General features: G+C 44.1%; 1 protein-coding gene across 11 annotated transcripts in view; it reads left to right on the top strand.

Annotated features, from left to right (window-relative positions):
- Positions 1–17490, top strand: part of scn1laa (sodium channel, voltage-gated, type I-like, alpha) — a 229341-nt gene that overhangs the window by 41591 nt on the left and 170260 nt on the right. For 7 of the 11 annotated variants that reach the window (XM_070875520.1, XM_070875525.1, XM_070875522.1 and 4 more), the window contains exons 7-10: positions 459–522; positions 11901–12042; positions 14206–14412; positions 15879–16169. In XM_070875520.1, coding sequence (XP_070731621.1) covers positions 459–522; positions 11901–12042; positions 14206–14412; positions 15879–16169 — 704 coding nt within the window. Of the gene's footprint in view, positions 1–458; positions 523–11900; positions 12043–14205; positions 14413–15334; positions 15338–15878; positions 16170–17490 lie in introns of all 11 variants that reach the window. The other 4 variants (XM_070875523.1, XM_070875518.1, XM_070875517.1 and 1 more) reach the window with 2 other exon arrangements.

Raw genomic sequence — 17490 nt, 5'->3', positions numbered from 1 at the left:
TGTTGAGGCCAGTTCGTTAGATATATTCAAAAGGAAGTTAGATATGGCCCTCATGGCGAAAGGTATCAAGGGGTATGGAGAGAAGGCAGGAGTCGGGTACTGAAGTTGCATGATCAGCCATGATCATATTGAATGGCGGTGCAGGCTCGAAGGGCCGAATGGCCTACTCCTGCACATATTTTCTATGTTTTCTATGTTTAATGTCAATGATAAGTATCTTGTGCTGGTTTTATCCTGCCCCAGTTAACATCAAATCTTGCTTATATTTAAAAAAGATAAAAGAATAAGCAATTTAGGGTGCAAATTTAATGTACTACTCCATAAGTATGGCAGAATACAGTTACAGTGAATTCATTTAACTTATTAAATTTAAGGTGATCATTATATTTTCCTCGGTATTTAGGCAGATGTGTTTATAGGAAAATACAAAATAACTTTGTTTACCATTTAATTAACAGAAAATTACTATTTCCTGAATGGATCTAAAGATGCACTGCTTTGTGGTAATGGCACAGATGCTGGGTGAGTTATAGTCAATTGTGCTTTTTGCTGAACTTGTTTTAGAATAGACTGCATAAGTGAATTGTTATATTTAAAGACAATTAATAAATAAATAGTTTTTAATCCATACTTTATTGTAATTATGAAAATTGCTGTATAGAATATTTGGATTGAGGTATGAAATAAGGCTGCAACAAATTTAAGGGCATTAGATGTTGGGCTGGATTTTCTGCTGTTTTGTGCCTTTGTTTGCACCCCGGAGGGGCAGTAAATGATGTTTCTGGGTATAACACCGGGCGTCCAGGTTTTAGCGCCCAGCCGGTAAATTTGGCTCCAGATTTGTGGCGCCGCAGAAACTTACCGCCCCGCCCTTCAGTTTGAATGAGATCATGATGTCAATCGTCGGGCAAAGCTGCACTTGCGCCCTGTATGGAAAATTCGGCCCTTATGTCTCATTTAACGTCTGCCCCAGGAAACGTCTGAAAAAACTGACGTTCCCAGGGTGCAACAGGTGGTATTGGCAGCGTATTTAACTGTAGAGAGGAGGACCCCACATCGCAGGTCATTATGCGCAACTGTTGCAGTCAATGTGAGCAGGGACAGCCAGAATGAGAGGGCATGTGGGTTTAGCAGAATTGCAAGTTTCCGGGGGGTTCAAGGAGCCATTGACTGCACACACATCACCTTTCGAGTACCATTCAACAACGCAGAGGTATTCAGAAACCAAAAGGAATACCAGTCCACTGGTGTGTGACCAGATGCAGCGCATCCTCGCAGTGAATGCTCGCTATCCAGAGAGCGCACATGATGCTATCATTCTTGCGTGAGAGCAGTGTCGCATGAATGTTTCAACGACAAAGGGAACGGCAGGGCTGGCTGATCAGGGTCGAAGGATATGGCCTAGCCACCTGGCTCATGACCCCCCTCCTCAACCCAGCACAGAAGTCGAGCAGCACTACAATGAGAGCCATGCAGCCACCCGCAACATCATCAAACAAACAATTGGGGTGCTCAAGCAGCGCTTCCGATGCCTGGACAGCTCTGGAGGCAGCCTTCAATACTCCCCTGATCAGGTCTCTGAATTTATTGTGGCGTGCTGCATGCTACACAACATGGCCACCATGAGGGACCAGGCATTGCCATTGGGGATTGCAGGCCCACCTCAGGAGGAGGAGGACGATGAAGAGGAGTCTGGTGAGGCCCCGATTGCACAGCCATCCCATTCACGGGAGAGGCAGCGTCCAGCTACTGCCGGAGCAAGAGCCGCATGTCACCAGCTCATAATGAACCTGTTTGGTTGAATGGAGGAAGCTGAGGTGTGCATCTAATACTGGTCATGCTATGTGCCACCATATAGCAGATCTATGCTGAGCTTTTGAATGATACAAACGATACCAACGGCAAAGGATCATAGTGACATTTTTATCAAAAAAAATTGCAAACAATGAAGCCCTAACAAAACCAAACAAGAAAGTAAACCATCATAAACAAACAATACAATAAACAGTGTTCTGCTGCAAGTTACTTAAAAAGTGCATTATTAAAAAGTAACTATTTACAGGCGTTCTCATAAAATATCAAGGCATCTGCAGAACGCTGTCCCACCCCTTAATGGGACTTGGCCTGAGATTCTCCCCTTCCCTTCATTCCCCTCCCATGCCTGCTGCTCATCCTCAATGAGGCCTCAGCACCTCCCGCAAGGCTGGTTGAGGGCTGCTGTGTTCGGGGGACGACAATGTGGACGGCGTTTGGAGACGCCCGAGACCAGCTCTGGGCCTGGAAGGGCCGGGTGCGACCGCTGCACCTTATCATCAGCAGAAGCAGTTACTGCTGGCTCGGGTGTATACTGTGTAGGGTGCATGGTTGGAGAGTCAGTGGTGGGAGCCGGAATGCTGTCATCTTGAGGAAGGACAGCACCGTCCATATCCGACGGGGCTGGGCCTCAACAATCAGAGCACGATGTGGCTCCATAACTTGCTGGCCTGCTTCAGCACTATCCCTTCCCCGTTGGACAGTGGGGAACATTGAGAGGATGGCACCAGTCATCAACCGCATCACATCACCAAGCTGCTGCGCAGCTTGTGCCTGTGATTCGATTGATGCTGCAATGTGATCAGTAGCACGTGCCACACAATCTGGAACGCTACTGTCGCTGCTGGAGGCCACGTGCCTCTGTGTGTGGGCAATGATGGCCTCGCTGGAGTCCTGAGTTGCACCGACAATGTGTGACACTGCCTCTGCAACAGTCGCAGAAAGCTTGTCGATGCTATCTGGGATCTGACCCAATGTAGCCATGAGCTCACGGTGCACGTCTGTGTTTTCCCTGGACATTTTCACCAAGTCCAGTTCCATGTCTGCCTGTTGTTGAGCAGACGTATTTTGCTGACTCACCCTCCAGAGAGCTGGCCTCCAAGATTCCCCTGTCACTGCGCGTTGCTGTAGGCGACTGTGCTCGGAGCGTCAGACGACTCAAAGCCGGGGAAATTGGGCTCGTCCGCAGATGCGCTCTGTTGCGACGGGCCAACTGGTGGACTCTGAGGCTCAGGCATTGCAGTCTCGTCGTACGTCTCATCATCTCCCAGATGGCCATGGCTCCCTGGACGCCTGTCACGATTGTGGCTGTTCTTCTGCAAGCAGAAAATAACAGATGTGTTTTTAACAGCAGGTTGGGGGCAGGGTGGTAGCAGGAAGGTGGCATTGCACATGTACATGTGAAGGCCCCACACCACTTAATAATATGTCTCAATAAAGTCACATTTACACACCCTCACTACCCGAAAGGGGCTCAGCATCACCTTCGGCAACTGTCCGAGCTGGTGCTCCAATGAGGACAGACACCTGTTCCTCCACATCTGTTAAGTCCAGGATCTGAGACGGACCCCGCCTGTCCGGCACTGCTCACGCCTGTTGTGTGACAGATTCGCCTGCAATGAGAAAAATAGGAAGGGTTCAGAAAGGGTGCACCTCCTGTTGTGCCACATATGCCTACCATAGTTCAATAGCTGTGACTGTGGACTTCAACCTCTGGATTTTGCATGAGCTTTGTGAGCGATTGGTAGGAGGTGAGAGAGATGTAGCATAGGGGCTGCAGGTGATCTTTATGAAGCCCATATCAGCAGTGGGAGTGTATTGCGAGGAAGGTTCTGAATGATTAGGGAACACGAGACTATGTGCATCCTTAATTAAGAGGCAATGGCTGGAGAAGTCAGCTTTCAGCTTTCTGATGCATTGTGAAACCCACACCACAGGCTGCAAGACTTTGAGAATGGGCAGACACTTGAAAGACTTAAGACTTGTGGGGGAATCTAGAACTAGAGGGCATAGTTTCAGAATAAGGGGTCTCCCATTTAAAACAGAAATGAGGAGGAATTTCTTTCTCAGAAGTTTGTGAATCTTTGGAATTTTCTATCCCAGAGAGCTGTGGAGGTTGGGTCTTTGAATATATTTAAAGTGGAGATAGACAGATTTTTGAATGATAAGGGTTATTGGGAGCGGGCGGGGAAGTTGAGTTGAGGCCAGGATCAGATCAGCCACGATCTTATTGAATGGCGGAGCAGGCTCGAGGGGCCAAATGGCCTACTCCTGCTCCTATTTCTTATGTTCTTATGACTTCACATAATGTCCAACATTCATGTTGGAAGAATAGCAGGCATACATAAATGTGAAGGGTACTCACCCTGGTAAGATCATTGAACTTTTTGCGACATTGGGTGCTAGTTCTGGCAATCGTGTCTGCCACAGATACCTCTTGGACAAGTTCACACCATAGAAACATAGAAAATAGGAGCAGTAGTAGACCATTCGACCCTTCGAGCCTGCACCGCCATTCAATATGTTCATGGCTGATCCTCTGTCTCAACACCATCGGAGGAGGCCGGGGAATGGAAGGAGCATTGTGGGGGCCTAGCCCAGCAGGTTGAGTGGCCCCCGGCCTGCGAGCACCATTGTAGCAGGCCGGGGAGCAAAAGAAGCAGCGTGGCGGCATACCACTCCAGGGAGCAGCATGTGCTGGAGCAGGTGAGCCACGGCAGTAAAAAGGACATCAACAAGATCCAGGTCAGTGATTGGAGCGTGGGCAGATAGAGCAGGAGCGGCGAGTTCAGGGCGAAGGAGCAGTGAGAGATTGTAGAGGGACGTGATCGGGGCCCAGGAGAGCCGTGAGTTTGGGGCCCAGAAGAGGTGAGGGCCCAGGGGCAGCACGGGCCCGTCCACACTGCGATATGTGTGCGCATTAGGTCCATGCAGCAGAGATGGTCTCCAGTTGTCTTGGTTAATCCTTGCTACTGGACCAAGACCGAGCTCTGTCAAGCCTGTGTTAAAGCCACATTAAAAAAAATCCATGCATCGGCTTCTTCCACCCTTAAAGATTTAGTTCGGGACTTGGAATTTTAGGTCCTTCATTGAAACACCTGTGAACTTTTTGACGTGGAAGCAAGTCATCTTCGATTCGAGGGATTGCCTTTGATGATCTCAACACCATATTCCAGCTTTTTCCCCATACCCCTTGATGTCTTTTGTGTCTAGAAATCTATCCTTCTTAAATATATTCAGTGACTTGGCCTCCAAAGCCTTCTGTGGTAGATAATTCCACAGGTTCACCAACCCCGAGTGAAAAAATTTCACCTCATCTCACTCCTAAATTTGCTACCCCATATCCTGAGACTGTGATCCCTTGTTCTAGACTTCCCAGTCAGGGGAAACATCCTCCCCGCATCCAGTCTGTCCAACCCCGTCAGAATTTTATACGTTTCAATGAGATCCCCTCTCATTCTTCTAAACTAGAGTGAATACAGGCCTGGTCGACCCAATCTCTCCTCATACGCCAGTCCTGCCATCCCAGGAATCAGTCTGGTAAACCTTTGCTGCACTCCCTCTATGGCAAGTATATACCTTTCTTAGGTAAGGAGACCAAAACTGCACACAATACTCCAGGTGTGGTCTCACCAACGCCCTATCTAACTGTAGTAAGACATCCTTGCTCCTGTGCTCAAATCCTCTTGCAATGAATGCCAACATACCGTTTGCCTTCCTCGCTGCTTGCTGCACCTGCATGTTTGCTTTCAATGACTGGTGTACAAGGCCACCCAGGCCCCTTTGTACATCGACATTTCCCAAGCTATCACCATTTAAATAATACTTTGTGTTTATTTTTCCTACTAAAGTGGATAACTTCACATTTATCCATGTTATACTGCATTTGCCATGTGTTTGCCCACTCACTCAACCTATCAAAATTGCCTTGCAGCGTCTTTGCATCCTCCTCACAACTCACAATCCCACCTAGTTTTGTGTCATCAGCAAACTTGGAAATATTACATTTGGTTCCCTCATCCAAATCATTTATTTATATATATAATATATATATAGCTGGGGCAAAAGCACTTATCCCTGTGGTACTCCACTAGTCACTGCCCACCACCCCAAAAAAGACCCGTTTATTCCAACTCTCTGTTTCTTGTCAATTAACCAATTTTCTATCCATTCCAGTATATTACCACCAATCCTATGTGCTTTATCAAAATCTGAAAATCCAAATACACCACATCCACTGGTTCTCCCTTATCTATTCCATCAATTACATCCTCAAAAAACTCCAGTAGGTTTGTCAAACACGATTTTTCTTTCATAAATCCATGTTGACTTTGCCCAATCCCGTTGATATTATCTATCCCGTTATCACATCCTTTATAATAGACTGTAGCATTTTCCCTGCTACTGATGTTAGGCTAACTGGTCTGTAGTTTCCTGTTTTCTCTCCCTCCTTTTTTAAATAGTGGGGTTACATTTGCCACCCTCCAATCTGCAGGAACTGTTCCATAATCTGTAGAATTTTGGAAGATGACAATCAGTGCATCCACTATTTCCTTGGCTACCTCTTTTAGTATTCTGGGATGCAGATCATCAGACCCCGTGGATTTATCGGCCTTCAGTCCCATTAGTTTCTCCAGCAATATTTTCTTAGTAATAATCATTTCCTTTCATTCCTCTTGCTCACTAGACCATTGGTTCCCTTGCATTTCTGGGATGTTATTTGTGTCTTCTTCTGTGAAGACAGAACCAAAGTATTTATTTAATTGTTCTGCCATTTCCTTGTTCCCCATTATAAATTCTCCCGTTTCTGACTGTAAAGGACTTACATTTGCCTTCGCTAATCTTTTTCTTTTTACGTACTTGTAGAAACTTTTGCAGTCGTTTTTTATGTTCCTTGCAAGTTTACTCTCATACTCTATTTTTCCCCTCTTAATCAATCTCTTGGTCCTTTTTTGCTGAATTCTAAACTGCTCCCAATTCTCAGGCTTGGTATTTTTTCTGGCAACTTTGTATGACTCCTCTTTGGATCTAATACTATCCTTAATTTCTTTTGTTAGCCATGGTCGGGCCACATTTCCTTTTGTGTTTTTACGGCAGAAAGGAATGTATAATTGTTGCAATTCATGCATTCGCTCCTTAAATGTTAGTCATTGCCTATCCACTGTCATGCCTTTTAATGAATCTTCCCAATCTATCATAGCCAATTCATTCCTCATACCTTCATAGTTTCCTTGATTTAGATTTAGGACCCTAGTTTTGGATTGGACTACTTCATTTTCCATCTTAATAAAGAATTCAATCATGTTATGGTCACTCTTTCCTAAAGGACCCCGCACAACAAGACTGTTAATTAACCCCTTCTCATGCACAATACCCAATCTAGGATAGCCTGTTCCCTAGTAGGCTCCTCAACATATTGGTCTAAAAAAACATCTTGTACACACTCCAGGAATTCATCTTCCACAGTACTATTACTAATTTGGTTTGGCCAGTCTATATGTAGATTAAAGTCACCTACGATTACTGTAGTACCCTTGTTACATGCATCTCTAATTTCCTGTTTGATGCCGTCCCTACATTATCACTACTGTTTGGAGGCCTCTAAACAACTCCCACCAATGTTTTCTGCCCCTTGGTGCTCCTTCGCTCTACCCAGACTGATTCTACATCTTGATTTTCTGAGCCTTTCTCACTATTGCTCGGATTTCATCCTTTACTAACAATGCCACACCACCCCCTTTTCCTTTTTGCCTGTCCTTCCTAAATATAGAATATCCTTGGATATTCAGTTCCCAACTCTGGTCACCCTGCAACCATATCTCTGTAATTGCAACTATATCGTATCCATTTACATCTATTTGCACTGTTAATTCATCTACCTTATTACGGATGCTTCGCGCATTCAGATACAGCGCTTTTAGATTTGTCTTTTTAACATTATTAGCCATCTTAACATTTATTTTGTATTATAGCCCTATTTGTCTTATCGCTATTTTTTTCTTACCTGGACCCTATTTGTTCATGCACTCTTTTGTTTGTATGCTCTGTCCCTTCCTGACATAATCTGGTTATCCTTGCCACAATCACTTTACTGCATCACTTCCTTTTCTTTTCTCTTTAGCATTCTAGATTTCTCTCCACTGCGACTTATTTAGTTTAAAACCCTGTCTACCTCTCTAGTTATTCGATTCGCTAGAACTCTGGTCCCAGCATAATTCAAGTGTAGTCCGTCCTCACGGAACAGCTCTCTCTTTTCCAGGTATTGGTGCCAATGCCTCGCGAATCAAAACCCACTTCTCCCACACCAACCTCTGAACCAAGCATTCATCGCCCTGATTCTATTGATCCTATGCCAATTTGCTCGTGGCTCAGGTAATAATGCAGAGATTATTACCTTTGTGGTTCTGCTTTTCAATGAATCCCTAGCTGTTCAAACTCTCTCAGCAGAACTTCTTTTTTAGTTCTACCTATGTCATTGTACCGATCCTACCCCTCCCACTCCAAGTTGTTCTCCAGCCCGGAGGAGATGTCGTTTACCCTGGCACTGAGTAGGCAACACAGCCTTTGGGACCCACACTCTCAGCTGCAGAGAACCCTATCTATCCCCCTAACTATACTGTACCGTACTACAACCACCTTCCTCTTTACTCCCCCCACTTCAATGACTTTCTGCACCATGGTGGCTTGGTCAGTCTGCTCGCCCACCCTATTTGAAAATTGTTGGCAGCGGCCTCCCTCCCCCAACCAGATGGAGTGATGTCCACCTCTTCTCCACGGCGTGGACTAAGTCTTCAGCAGCCTCCGTTGAGAAAAGCCTGGCATGCTGTCTGTCCTCCTACTACTCCATCTCTGCAAGAGTGTTAGACGTTGGGCGGGTCATCTGCACATGTGCGGAGAAAGCTGCCATGCTCATTAAATAAGGCCTGCATCTGGGAAAACAAAAACTCGACTGTGCATGCACAAAATAGCTGGCTCTTTTACCGCCGCGATTTTCGGCTTGGGCGCACAAAGTCCGTTGTTTAATGCGTGATTTAATGCCCCCGAACAGGAACCCTCATTTTTTGCCGAAGTTTCCAGTTGAAGGCGCAAACTTTGTTCAGGCAGCATCGGGACACCCGCCGTGATTTGCACCCCAAAATTGGGAAAGCCGAAAATCCAGCCCGTAGTTTTAAAATGAGAACTTGTGAACATCATCTGAATCCATTGATTGTATTACAGCTGGCACAACTGAGACTAAGTGCGTTTCTGTGTATTGTAAATGTGCTATTTTGGCATTATAAGTAGCTATATTGTGCAAGCATCAACAATAGCTATGTGGTCTTCTGGTATCCACTACAATGATCTTGAAGGACATATGAGTTCTTAAGGCATGTCATGATGAGCTAGCTTTTGTGACAAAAACGACAATTTGGGTTTATATAGCGTCTTTAGCATAGTAAAACGTCCCAAGGCACTGCACATGGGTATTAAAAGACAAAAATGTGAAACCGTGCCATATAAGAAGATATTAGGATAATTAATCAAAAGCTTGGTCATAGAGGTAGGTTTTAAGGAGCGTCTTAAAGGAGGAAAGAGAGATGGCGAGGTTTAGGGAGGGAATTCCAGAGCTTGGGATCGAGGCAGCTGAAGGCACGGCCACCAATGGTTGAGCGATTATAATCAGGCATGCTCAAGAGGGCAGAATTTGTGGAACACAGACATCTTGGGGGGGATGTGGGTCTGGAGGAGATTATAGAGATAGGGAAGGATGAGGCCATGGAGGGATTTGAAAACAAGGCTGAGAATTTTAAAATCAAGGCATTGTTTAACCAGGAGCCAATTTAAGTCAGCGAGCACAGAGTGAACGGGACTTGGTGCGAGTTGGAACACGGGCAGCCAGGTTTTGGATGAACTCAAATTTACCTAGGGTAGCATGTGGGAGGCCAGCCAGGACTGCATTGGAATAGTCAAGTCTAGAGGTAATCAAGGCATGGATGAGGGTTTTAGCAGCAGATGAGCTAAGGCAAGGGCAGAGACAGGCAATGTTATGGAGGTGTAAATAGGCGGTCTGAGTTATGCTGCGGCTATGTGGTCGGAAGCTCATTTTAGGGTCAAATATGACACCAAGGTTGTGAACAGTCTGGTTCAGCCTCAGACAGATGCTAGGGAGAGAGATGGAGTCGGTGGCTAGGGAACAGATCTTATGGCAGGAACCGAAGGAAATGGTTTCAGTATTCCCAATATTTACTTGGATAAAATTTCTGTTCATCAAATACTGGATGTCGGACAAGCAGTCTGACAATTTAGAGACCAAAGAGGGGTTCGAGAGAAGTGGTTGTGAGGTAGAGCTGGGTGTCATCAGCGTACATGTGGAAACTGCCATGTTTTCGAATGGTGTCGTCAAGGGACAGCATGTAGATGAGAAACAGAAGGGAACCAAGGATAGATCCTTGGGGGACCCCAGAGGGTACATAAGAACATAAGAACATAAGAATTAGGAACAGGAGTAGGCCATCTAGTCCCTCGAGCCTGCTCTGCCATTCAATAAGATCATGGCTGATCTGGCCGTGGACTCAGCTCCACTTACCCGCCCGCTCCCCATAACCCTTCATTCTCTTATTGGTTAAAAATCTAGCTATCTGTGATTTGAATACATTCAATGAGCTAGCCTCAACTGCTTCCTTGGGCAGAGAATTCCACAGATTCACAACCCTCTGAGAGAAGAAATTCCTTCTCAACTCGGTTTTAAATTGGCTCCCCCGTATTTTGAGGCTGTGCCCCCTAGTTCTAGTCTCCCCGACCAGTGGAAACAACCTCTCTGCCTCTATCTTGTCTATCCCTTTCATTATTTTAAATGTTTCTATTAGATCACCCCTCATCCTTCTGAACTCCAACGAGTAAAGACCTACTCAATCTATCATCATAAGGTAACCCCCTCATCTCCGGAATCAGCCTAGTGAATCGTCTCTGTACCCCCTCCAAAGCTAGTGTATCCAAAACGATGCAGGAGCGGGAAGAGAAGCCACTGCAGATGATTTTATAGGTAAGAATGGAACCAGGCGAGTGCAGTCCCACCCAGCTGGACGAAGGTGGAGAGGTGTTGGAGGAGGATGGAGTGGTCGACAGTGTCAGAGGCTACGGACAGGTCGAGAAGGAAAAAGAGGAATAGTTTACTTTTATTACAGTCACAAAAAATGTCATTTGTGACTTTGATGAGAGCCGTTTCGATACTGTGGCAGGGGTAGAAAGCGGTTTGGAAGGATTCAGACATGGAGTTCCGGGAAAGATGGACAGGGATTTGGGAAGCGACAGCACATTCAAGGACTTTGGAGAGGAGAGGGAGGTTGGAAATGGGGCGGTGGTTTGCAAGGACAGTGGGGTCAAACGGTTGTTTTTTTGAGGAGGGGGTGATGACATCAGATTTGAAAGAGAAGGGGACAGTACCTGAGGAGAGCGAACGGTTAACAATGTCAGCTAACATGGGAGCCAGAAAAGTAAGTTGGGTGTTCAACAGTTTAGTGGGAATAGGGTCTCATGGACAAGATTAGCATGGAGAGGTCAAGAGGGGAGATTGGAGAGAAACTGGAGAAAATGCAAGTTCAGGGCTAGGGTAGGGGGGAACCTTGGAGAAGGTTTGACCTGGTAGGCTAGGGGAAAGAAGGGAAGTGGCAGAGGCTTCAGAAGGTTTCAATCTTGGAGATAAAGAAATCCACGAGCTCCTCGCACTTGTTAGAGGTGAGTGTGGAGGAGACTGGGGAGAGGAGTTTAAGAAGATGCTTAGCAGTTGAGAATGAAGTAGGGGGTTATCTTTGCATTCCAGAATGATCCTGGGCAGTTTTGGCAGACAAGAATAGGACCCAGTAATGTTTTATGTGGTCCAGCCAGATCTGGCGGTGAATGATTGAACCAATTTTCTGCCATATCCGTTCAAGTGTGCATCCTTTGGATTAAGGGAGCGAGAAATCTCAGGCAAATGACAGGCAACAGTGAGGCAGGAATATTTTTTGTTGATAGACATAAAAAAATAACTATAAATTATATAAAAAAATTAAAAGTAGCTATGTTAAACATTTTAATTGTGGTTTTTATTTCATACTTTATTTTCTTAGTCAATGTCCTGAGGGGTTTACATGTATGAAAGCTGGAAGAAACCCAAATTATGGTTATACCAGCTTTGACACATTTAGCTGGGCATTCTTATCATTGTTTCGTCTGATGACTCAGGACTTTTGGGAAAACCTTTACCAGCTGGTAAGCATGATTTATCATTATGAATAAAACTATTATGCAAATGCATGTGCATAAGAATATTTGTAATGCTATTCAATAGTACAATACAATGTCCGCTAGGGAAGGAAATCTGTGGCCCTTATCCGGTCTGGCCTATATGTGACTCCAGATCCACAGCACTGTAGTTGACTCTTAGCTGCCCTCTGAAATGGCCTAGCAAGCCACTCAGTTGTAGGAAAACACCTCATGGACTGCAGCAGTTCACAAAGGTGGTTCACCAACACCTTCTCAAGGACAATTAGGGATGAGCAATAAATCCTGGCTTTGCCAGCGGTGCCCACATCCCCTGAATGAATAAAGAAAAGTATACAGTACATTTGATTTATATTGGATGAACTATTGAATATAAGTAGAACAATCACAATGGAATAAAAGTCTGCTATTCTCTGGCTACTAATAAAAATAATCTGAGTAGTCCTTTCACCCTCATACCCAAGTATTTGTGACCAAAATATATATCAACTTTCAAATGTACTAATGTAACAACCCAAGTGTTTTCAGATAAATCTCTACAATAAGAGATAAATGTCTCTACATGACATAATCTCACATTTAACCTAACAATTTAATTGAGATTGGGAAGTGTGCAGAGCAACAATCATTCTTAGGTAGCATTCTTTTCAATAGACCAAGTCATGGAACAAAATATTTTAAATTGATCAGTCACCAACTGTCAAATGCACTGCTGATACAACTCAAGTATTTTCAGCGAAATCTCTACGATAAGAGATAACTGCCTCTACAAGACATAAAATAATCTCATATAACTAAGGTATTTAAGTATCCACGGTGTTTTTGAAAGAAAGGAAAATATGTATATTTTTTAACAAACATTATAACTATAATACTCAATGGATAGTTATGAAATAACAGGGGAATAATTGATCCCCATCGTGCCTTATCTTTGGGTGCAAAATGCACGACCAATTTCTCTGCTCAGTCTCCCATATCCAATCCCCCCATGAAATGTGCCGACTACCCAGGTGACCATTTGAAACAGATGTTAGACACCTTAAATATGCTAATCAAGATCCCAATGCCAAATCTGGTAGTTGTCGCTCAGTTTTTCCATGTCTACATCAGCATAACTAGAGCCTGCTGGAGGACACCAAAGGAAAGGTAGGTTTTTCACTTTTCACTTATCTTAATATGGAACCAGGAGGAGCAGGAGTGCTGCTCTTGGCTCTATGGCAATACTACAGGTCACTGCCCACTTGTGCACTTCCTCCCCCACCCAGGACTTACAGATCTTTGGAAGGCTCCAATTGCGAGTTGCATCGGAATGGCCAATTGATCTCACTTTTATGGAGATGAGGCCCAAGGCCCAATTTTGAGCGAGCCTCAGGCCTTTGTCTTTGGGTACATGCTCTAGATGCATTGCCGGTTTCATGCTGGTTCCCAGCGGTCACCACATTTCTCACCCGCCATGTTTCCATGTTTATCCCACTTGTAAAGCAGATCTATTTGTGAGTGTATAATCTTCCTGATTGATATTGTATAGTTATTTAGGGGGTCTTCAGATGCTATACTATCCGTGCTATATTTTCATCTGATACATTAAATTTTTTATTAATTATTAACAATTAATCTGAATTCAGTTACCATAAGATGTAATGAAAATAAATCAATCAGTAAAAGAATCGAACCAATCAAATCACTTAAAATGTTTTTTTCAAAACCTTTTGCTATTTTTTTTTCCCACACACATTAAAAAATTACATATTTCACAACATATCTATAAAAATGTCTGCTGCGTCTAAATACCTTCATTAGCATATTTACCCAAAGACTCAAGCCTTCTGGAAAAGCCTAGCCTTTAATTTGAGATTCTTCCTAGATCTATTACTTTGTCAGAAGTATCATTAAATGCTCTGAAATATTTGAGGATGATATATTATCCCTGATTGTTATAGGTAAATAATTTATTAATGATTGATTGTTAATTAATAATGACTTTAAAAAGTTGATGCTATTTATTTTTGTGAACGGTTTACCCCAAGTGCCCTTATTCATTCTAGTTTTGTGCTAAAAAGTATAATGCTTTTACATGTAGAAATTCTGATTTGTCAAAATAGACCATCTCAGCAGAAGAGTAAGGGAGCACCTAAAATTTTGTTTTATCAGACCCTGAGAGCTGCTGGCAAAACATATATGATATTTTTTGTGCTGGTCATATTCCTGGGATCATTCTACTTGGTCAATTTGATTCTTGCTGTTGTTGCCATGGCCTATGATGAGCAAAACCAGGCTACTTTAGAGGAAGCTGAACAGAAAGAAGCAGAATTTCAACAGATGCTTGAACAGCTTAAAAGACATCAAGAAGCAGCTCAGGTAGAATTTTCATAAGTGTCATTTCATAACACATATGCTGAAGTTGCCAAATTGCATTATGATAATGACTATTATGGTAATCTGTATCTATCTCTCTGGCTGATCAATTTATAATTGAATTGCCGACAATAACCTTTGTAAAATGAATGTATTTTTGGCAGCATTACACTCAGAAAATTTAGGCCTCTCCCATTCTTTAACAGTCTTATCTATTTATTAAAAATGGTGCATCCAGAGTGCATTTCCTTTAATCCATCACACAGGTCCGACACTTGCTCCGCTCATTGAAGATTAATTTAGCAGGAGGGGCCTGAAACAGGCATTAGGCCCCACATTTAGACATGGAAGGAGCCTAACTCCTGTTTCAGGCAGACAACATCCGGATCCAGTTTTCAGTTGGACTATTTGAGGCGTCCTTGGGTGCTGGACGTTGGTCCTTGAGATTGGGCCTCATTGCACCCGTTTTTGTCTGCAATTTCTACCCCAATGAATCTCATTCTTTTTATTTGCAAAGTTATATCCTCAGTGCTTAAAATCTACCAGCCCTCTTATAGTGCAGTGTCCAAATCACTACATCGTGGAGGAGCGGAGAGGTCAGAGCCCAGAAGTAGAGCAGCTTGGACAAGACCAAGGGAAGGCTCATATTGCGTACTATGAATTCCACGTAGAGAGACGTCCTGTGGAAGGAGGAGAGTAGGAGTATGTTTGAGTTTGTGTGTTTGTATTGGCACATGCGGCGGAGGCAGAGCCTTGTCTTCAGTCTTGGATCCCCTTGCAATTGGATCAAGCCTTTGCTCCGTCAAGCCCGTGTGGTGGCTGATGTGCAACGGCCACCCCACGTTAAAATAATTCACGCACAGGCATCTTCCACTGTTTAAAATTAGTTCATCAATCACCTGAGTACTCATTTTTAGTCTGGAAGCAAGTCATCCTCGACCCCGAGGGACTGCCTATTATGATGATGATGACATCTTGATCATCTCCATGGCTTTCAAAGTAGGAATAAAAAACATCTTTATTTAAATTGTTCAAACATTTGGGTCTCAAACTTACAGTTGGATAATAGCATATGAATACTTAAAAACATTCGACTGAAATTCTTTTGTGCACACTTTTAGAAGGTGCATTTAAAGGTAGACTGATGCATTTAAGGGGAGGTTGATGCATTTAAGGGGAGGGTAGACAAGCATATGAGGGAGAAGGGAATCGAGGGTTATGTGAATAGATTTAGACGAGTGGAGCATAAACACCGGTATGGACTGGTTGAGCCAAATGGCCTTTTTATGTGCTGTATATCCTATTTAGAGGTATTAACCTATCTTCCTCCCCGATTCTTCTAATTAAAATATACTGATAAATTAGTAACAATTCATTTTTAGTTAATATAAATACCTTTTCTACCTGGTACCTTTTGTAATATTGAAAATAATTTTGCAAAATGCTGTGATGTTCCTTCCATTGGACAGGCTGCAGCAGCTACTGCAGTTGAGACAGGGGATGGAAGTGGAAGAGTTGGACTATATGAAATGTCACATAGTTCCTCAGATGCATCAAAGCTTAGTTCAAAGAGTGCCAAGGAAAGGCGAAACAGAAGGAAGAAACGGAGACAAACAGAGCAAGAAGCCGAGGAAAAGGATAATGATGAAAAGATTCACAAATCAGAATCAGAAGACAATGGAAGAAAGGGGAATGGTTTTCGGTTTTCCATTGATCGTAACTGTCTTTCTTACGAAAATAAAAATTCTTCCCCACATCAGGTAAGAGGAATTAATTACAGAAAGTATATATGTCATTATACATTAATCAGCAGTAAATAAGCAATGTGAGGCCTGCAACTAGGAGATAGTTCAGGTACAGACTACATACATTCCCAGGAGGGGGAAAGGAAGGGCATCCAAAGCTAGAGCTCCCTGGATGACTAAAGATATAGGGAGAGAAATTCGGGAGCATCTCGTTTGGGGCACTAACTTTTAAAAGTTGGAAAAATTAGCGGCAACCACTAACGTTTTCTAACTTTAAAAAGAAATTTGCCATTTACGCTCCAAGAATGAGGTGGAGTGCTAAATCAAGTGCCCCACTATCTTCCCGGAGTGCGACAAGCAGCAGGTGGGGCGGTAGGTGTGCAGCGCTGCACAATGGGCCGTGTAGCACTGCCCCATTGGAATGCTCCTTCCCTCCCTTAAATGGAAGGGCCATCACTGCAGGCTCTGCAAAAGAAGCACTTACCTAGACCACGACGGCAAGTCGCGCTCCAGCCCGATCAGCCCGATTCACTGCAGCAGAGTGCTGGGCTGATCAATCGCGGGCAAAGAAGATCTGAAAAATATCAGAGAGGATTGAAAATGTTTCCTTACTCAGCTACCTCGCCTTTAAGCAGCACCCCAAAGTGCCCAGCCTCCCGATAAACGCGTCCTTCAGCTGCCGGTATTTTCGTCTGGCAATGCTGTAGGGGGCGGAACCGAAGTTCAGGTCCAGGGCGATGCGCACAGTGCTGATATCACGATGTCTGGGCAAAGGAGATCGGGGCGCAATGTCATACCGCCACCGCAAACCTCCCGCTGAATATGGCGGGAGTCGATCCTCTCACCGCGTCCAGTTGGTAAGGGCTTAGTGCACCATTAGCGCCCCCCGAATGCAATAACAGGAGGTGCTGCGGCCAATTTCTAGGCCATTGAGATAAAACAGAAAACGGCTAATGATAACATGTTCATAATTCACGTTGCTGCTCCAAGGGGAGGAGCCTGGAGACTGAAGTGGGCCAAACGTTTTTGATTTATTTAATTCAGATGGAAGGGCCAACATTGAGCTGTAATCAGACCCTGGATCAGTTACCTTTCGATTTGTTACTGCTTGGGCCTTCACTGATCCTACAACAGAACTGTTAACTATTCTCAGCAGACATAGGTGCCACTGGGTCTAAGAGGCACATTTGTTGGGTTTCTAGGATAACCTGGCAATGCCTCCTGAGATGACCCCACCAAAACCGCTGAATCAACATAACTGGAGAGTGCTGAAGAAGTTCCTGGCCCCCTGAGAGCAATTTGTTGGAAACTGTAAGTGGAGTGGAAACCACTGGAT

This window comes from Pristiophorus japonicus, chromosome 3 (genome assembly GCF_044704955.1).
Source record: "Pristiophorus japonicus isolate sPriJap1 chromosome 3, sPriJap1.hap1, whole genome shotgun sequence".
Taxonomy (NCBI): Eukaryota; Metazoa; Chordata; class Chondrichthyes; family Pristiophoridae; genus Pristiophorus; species Pristiophorus japonicus.
The sequence above is the reverse complement of the archived record's forward strand: the minus strand, read 5'-3'. Positions and strand labels throughout refer to the sequence as shown.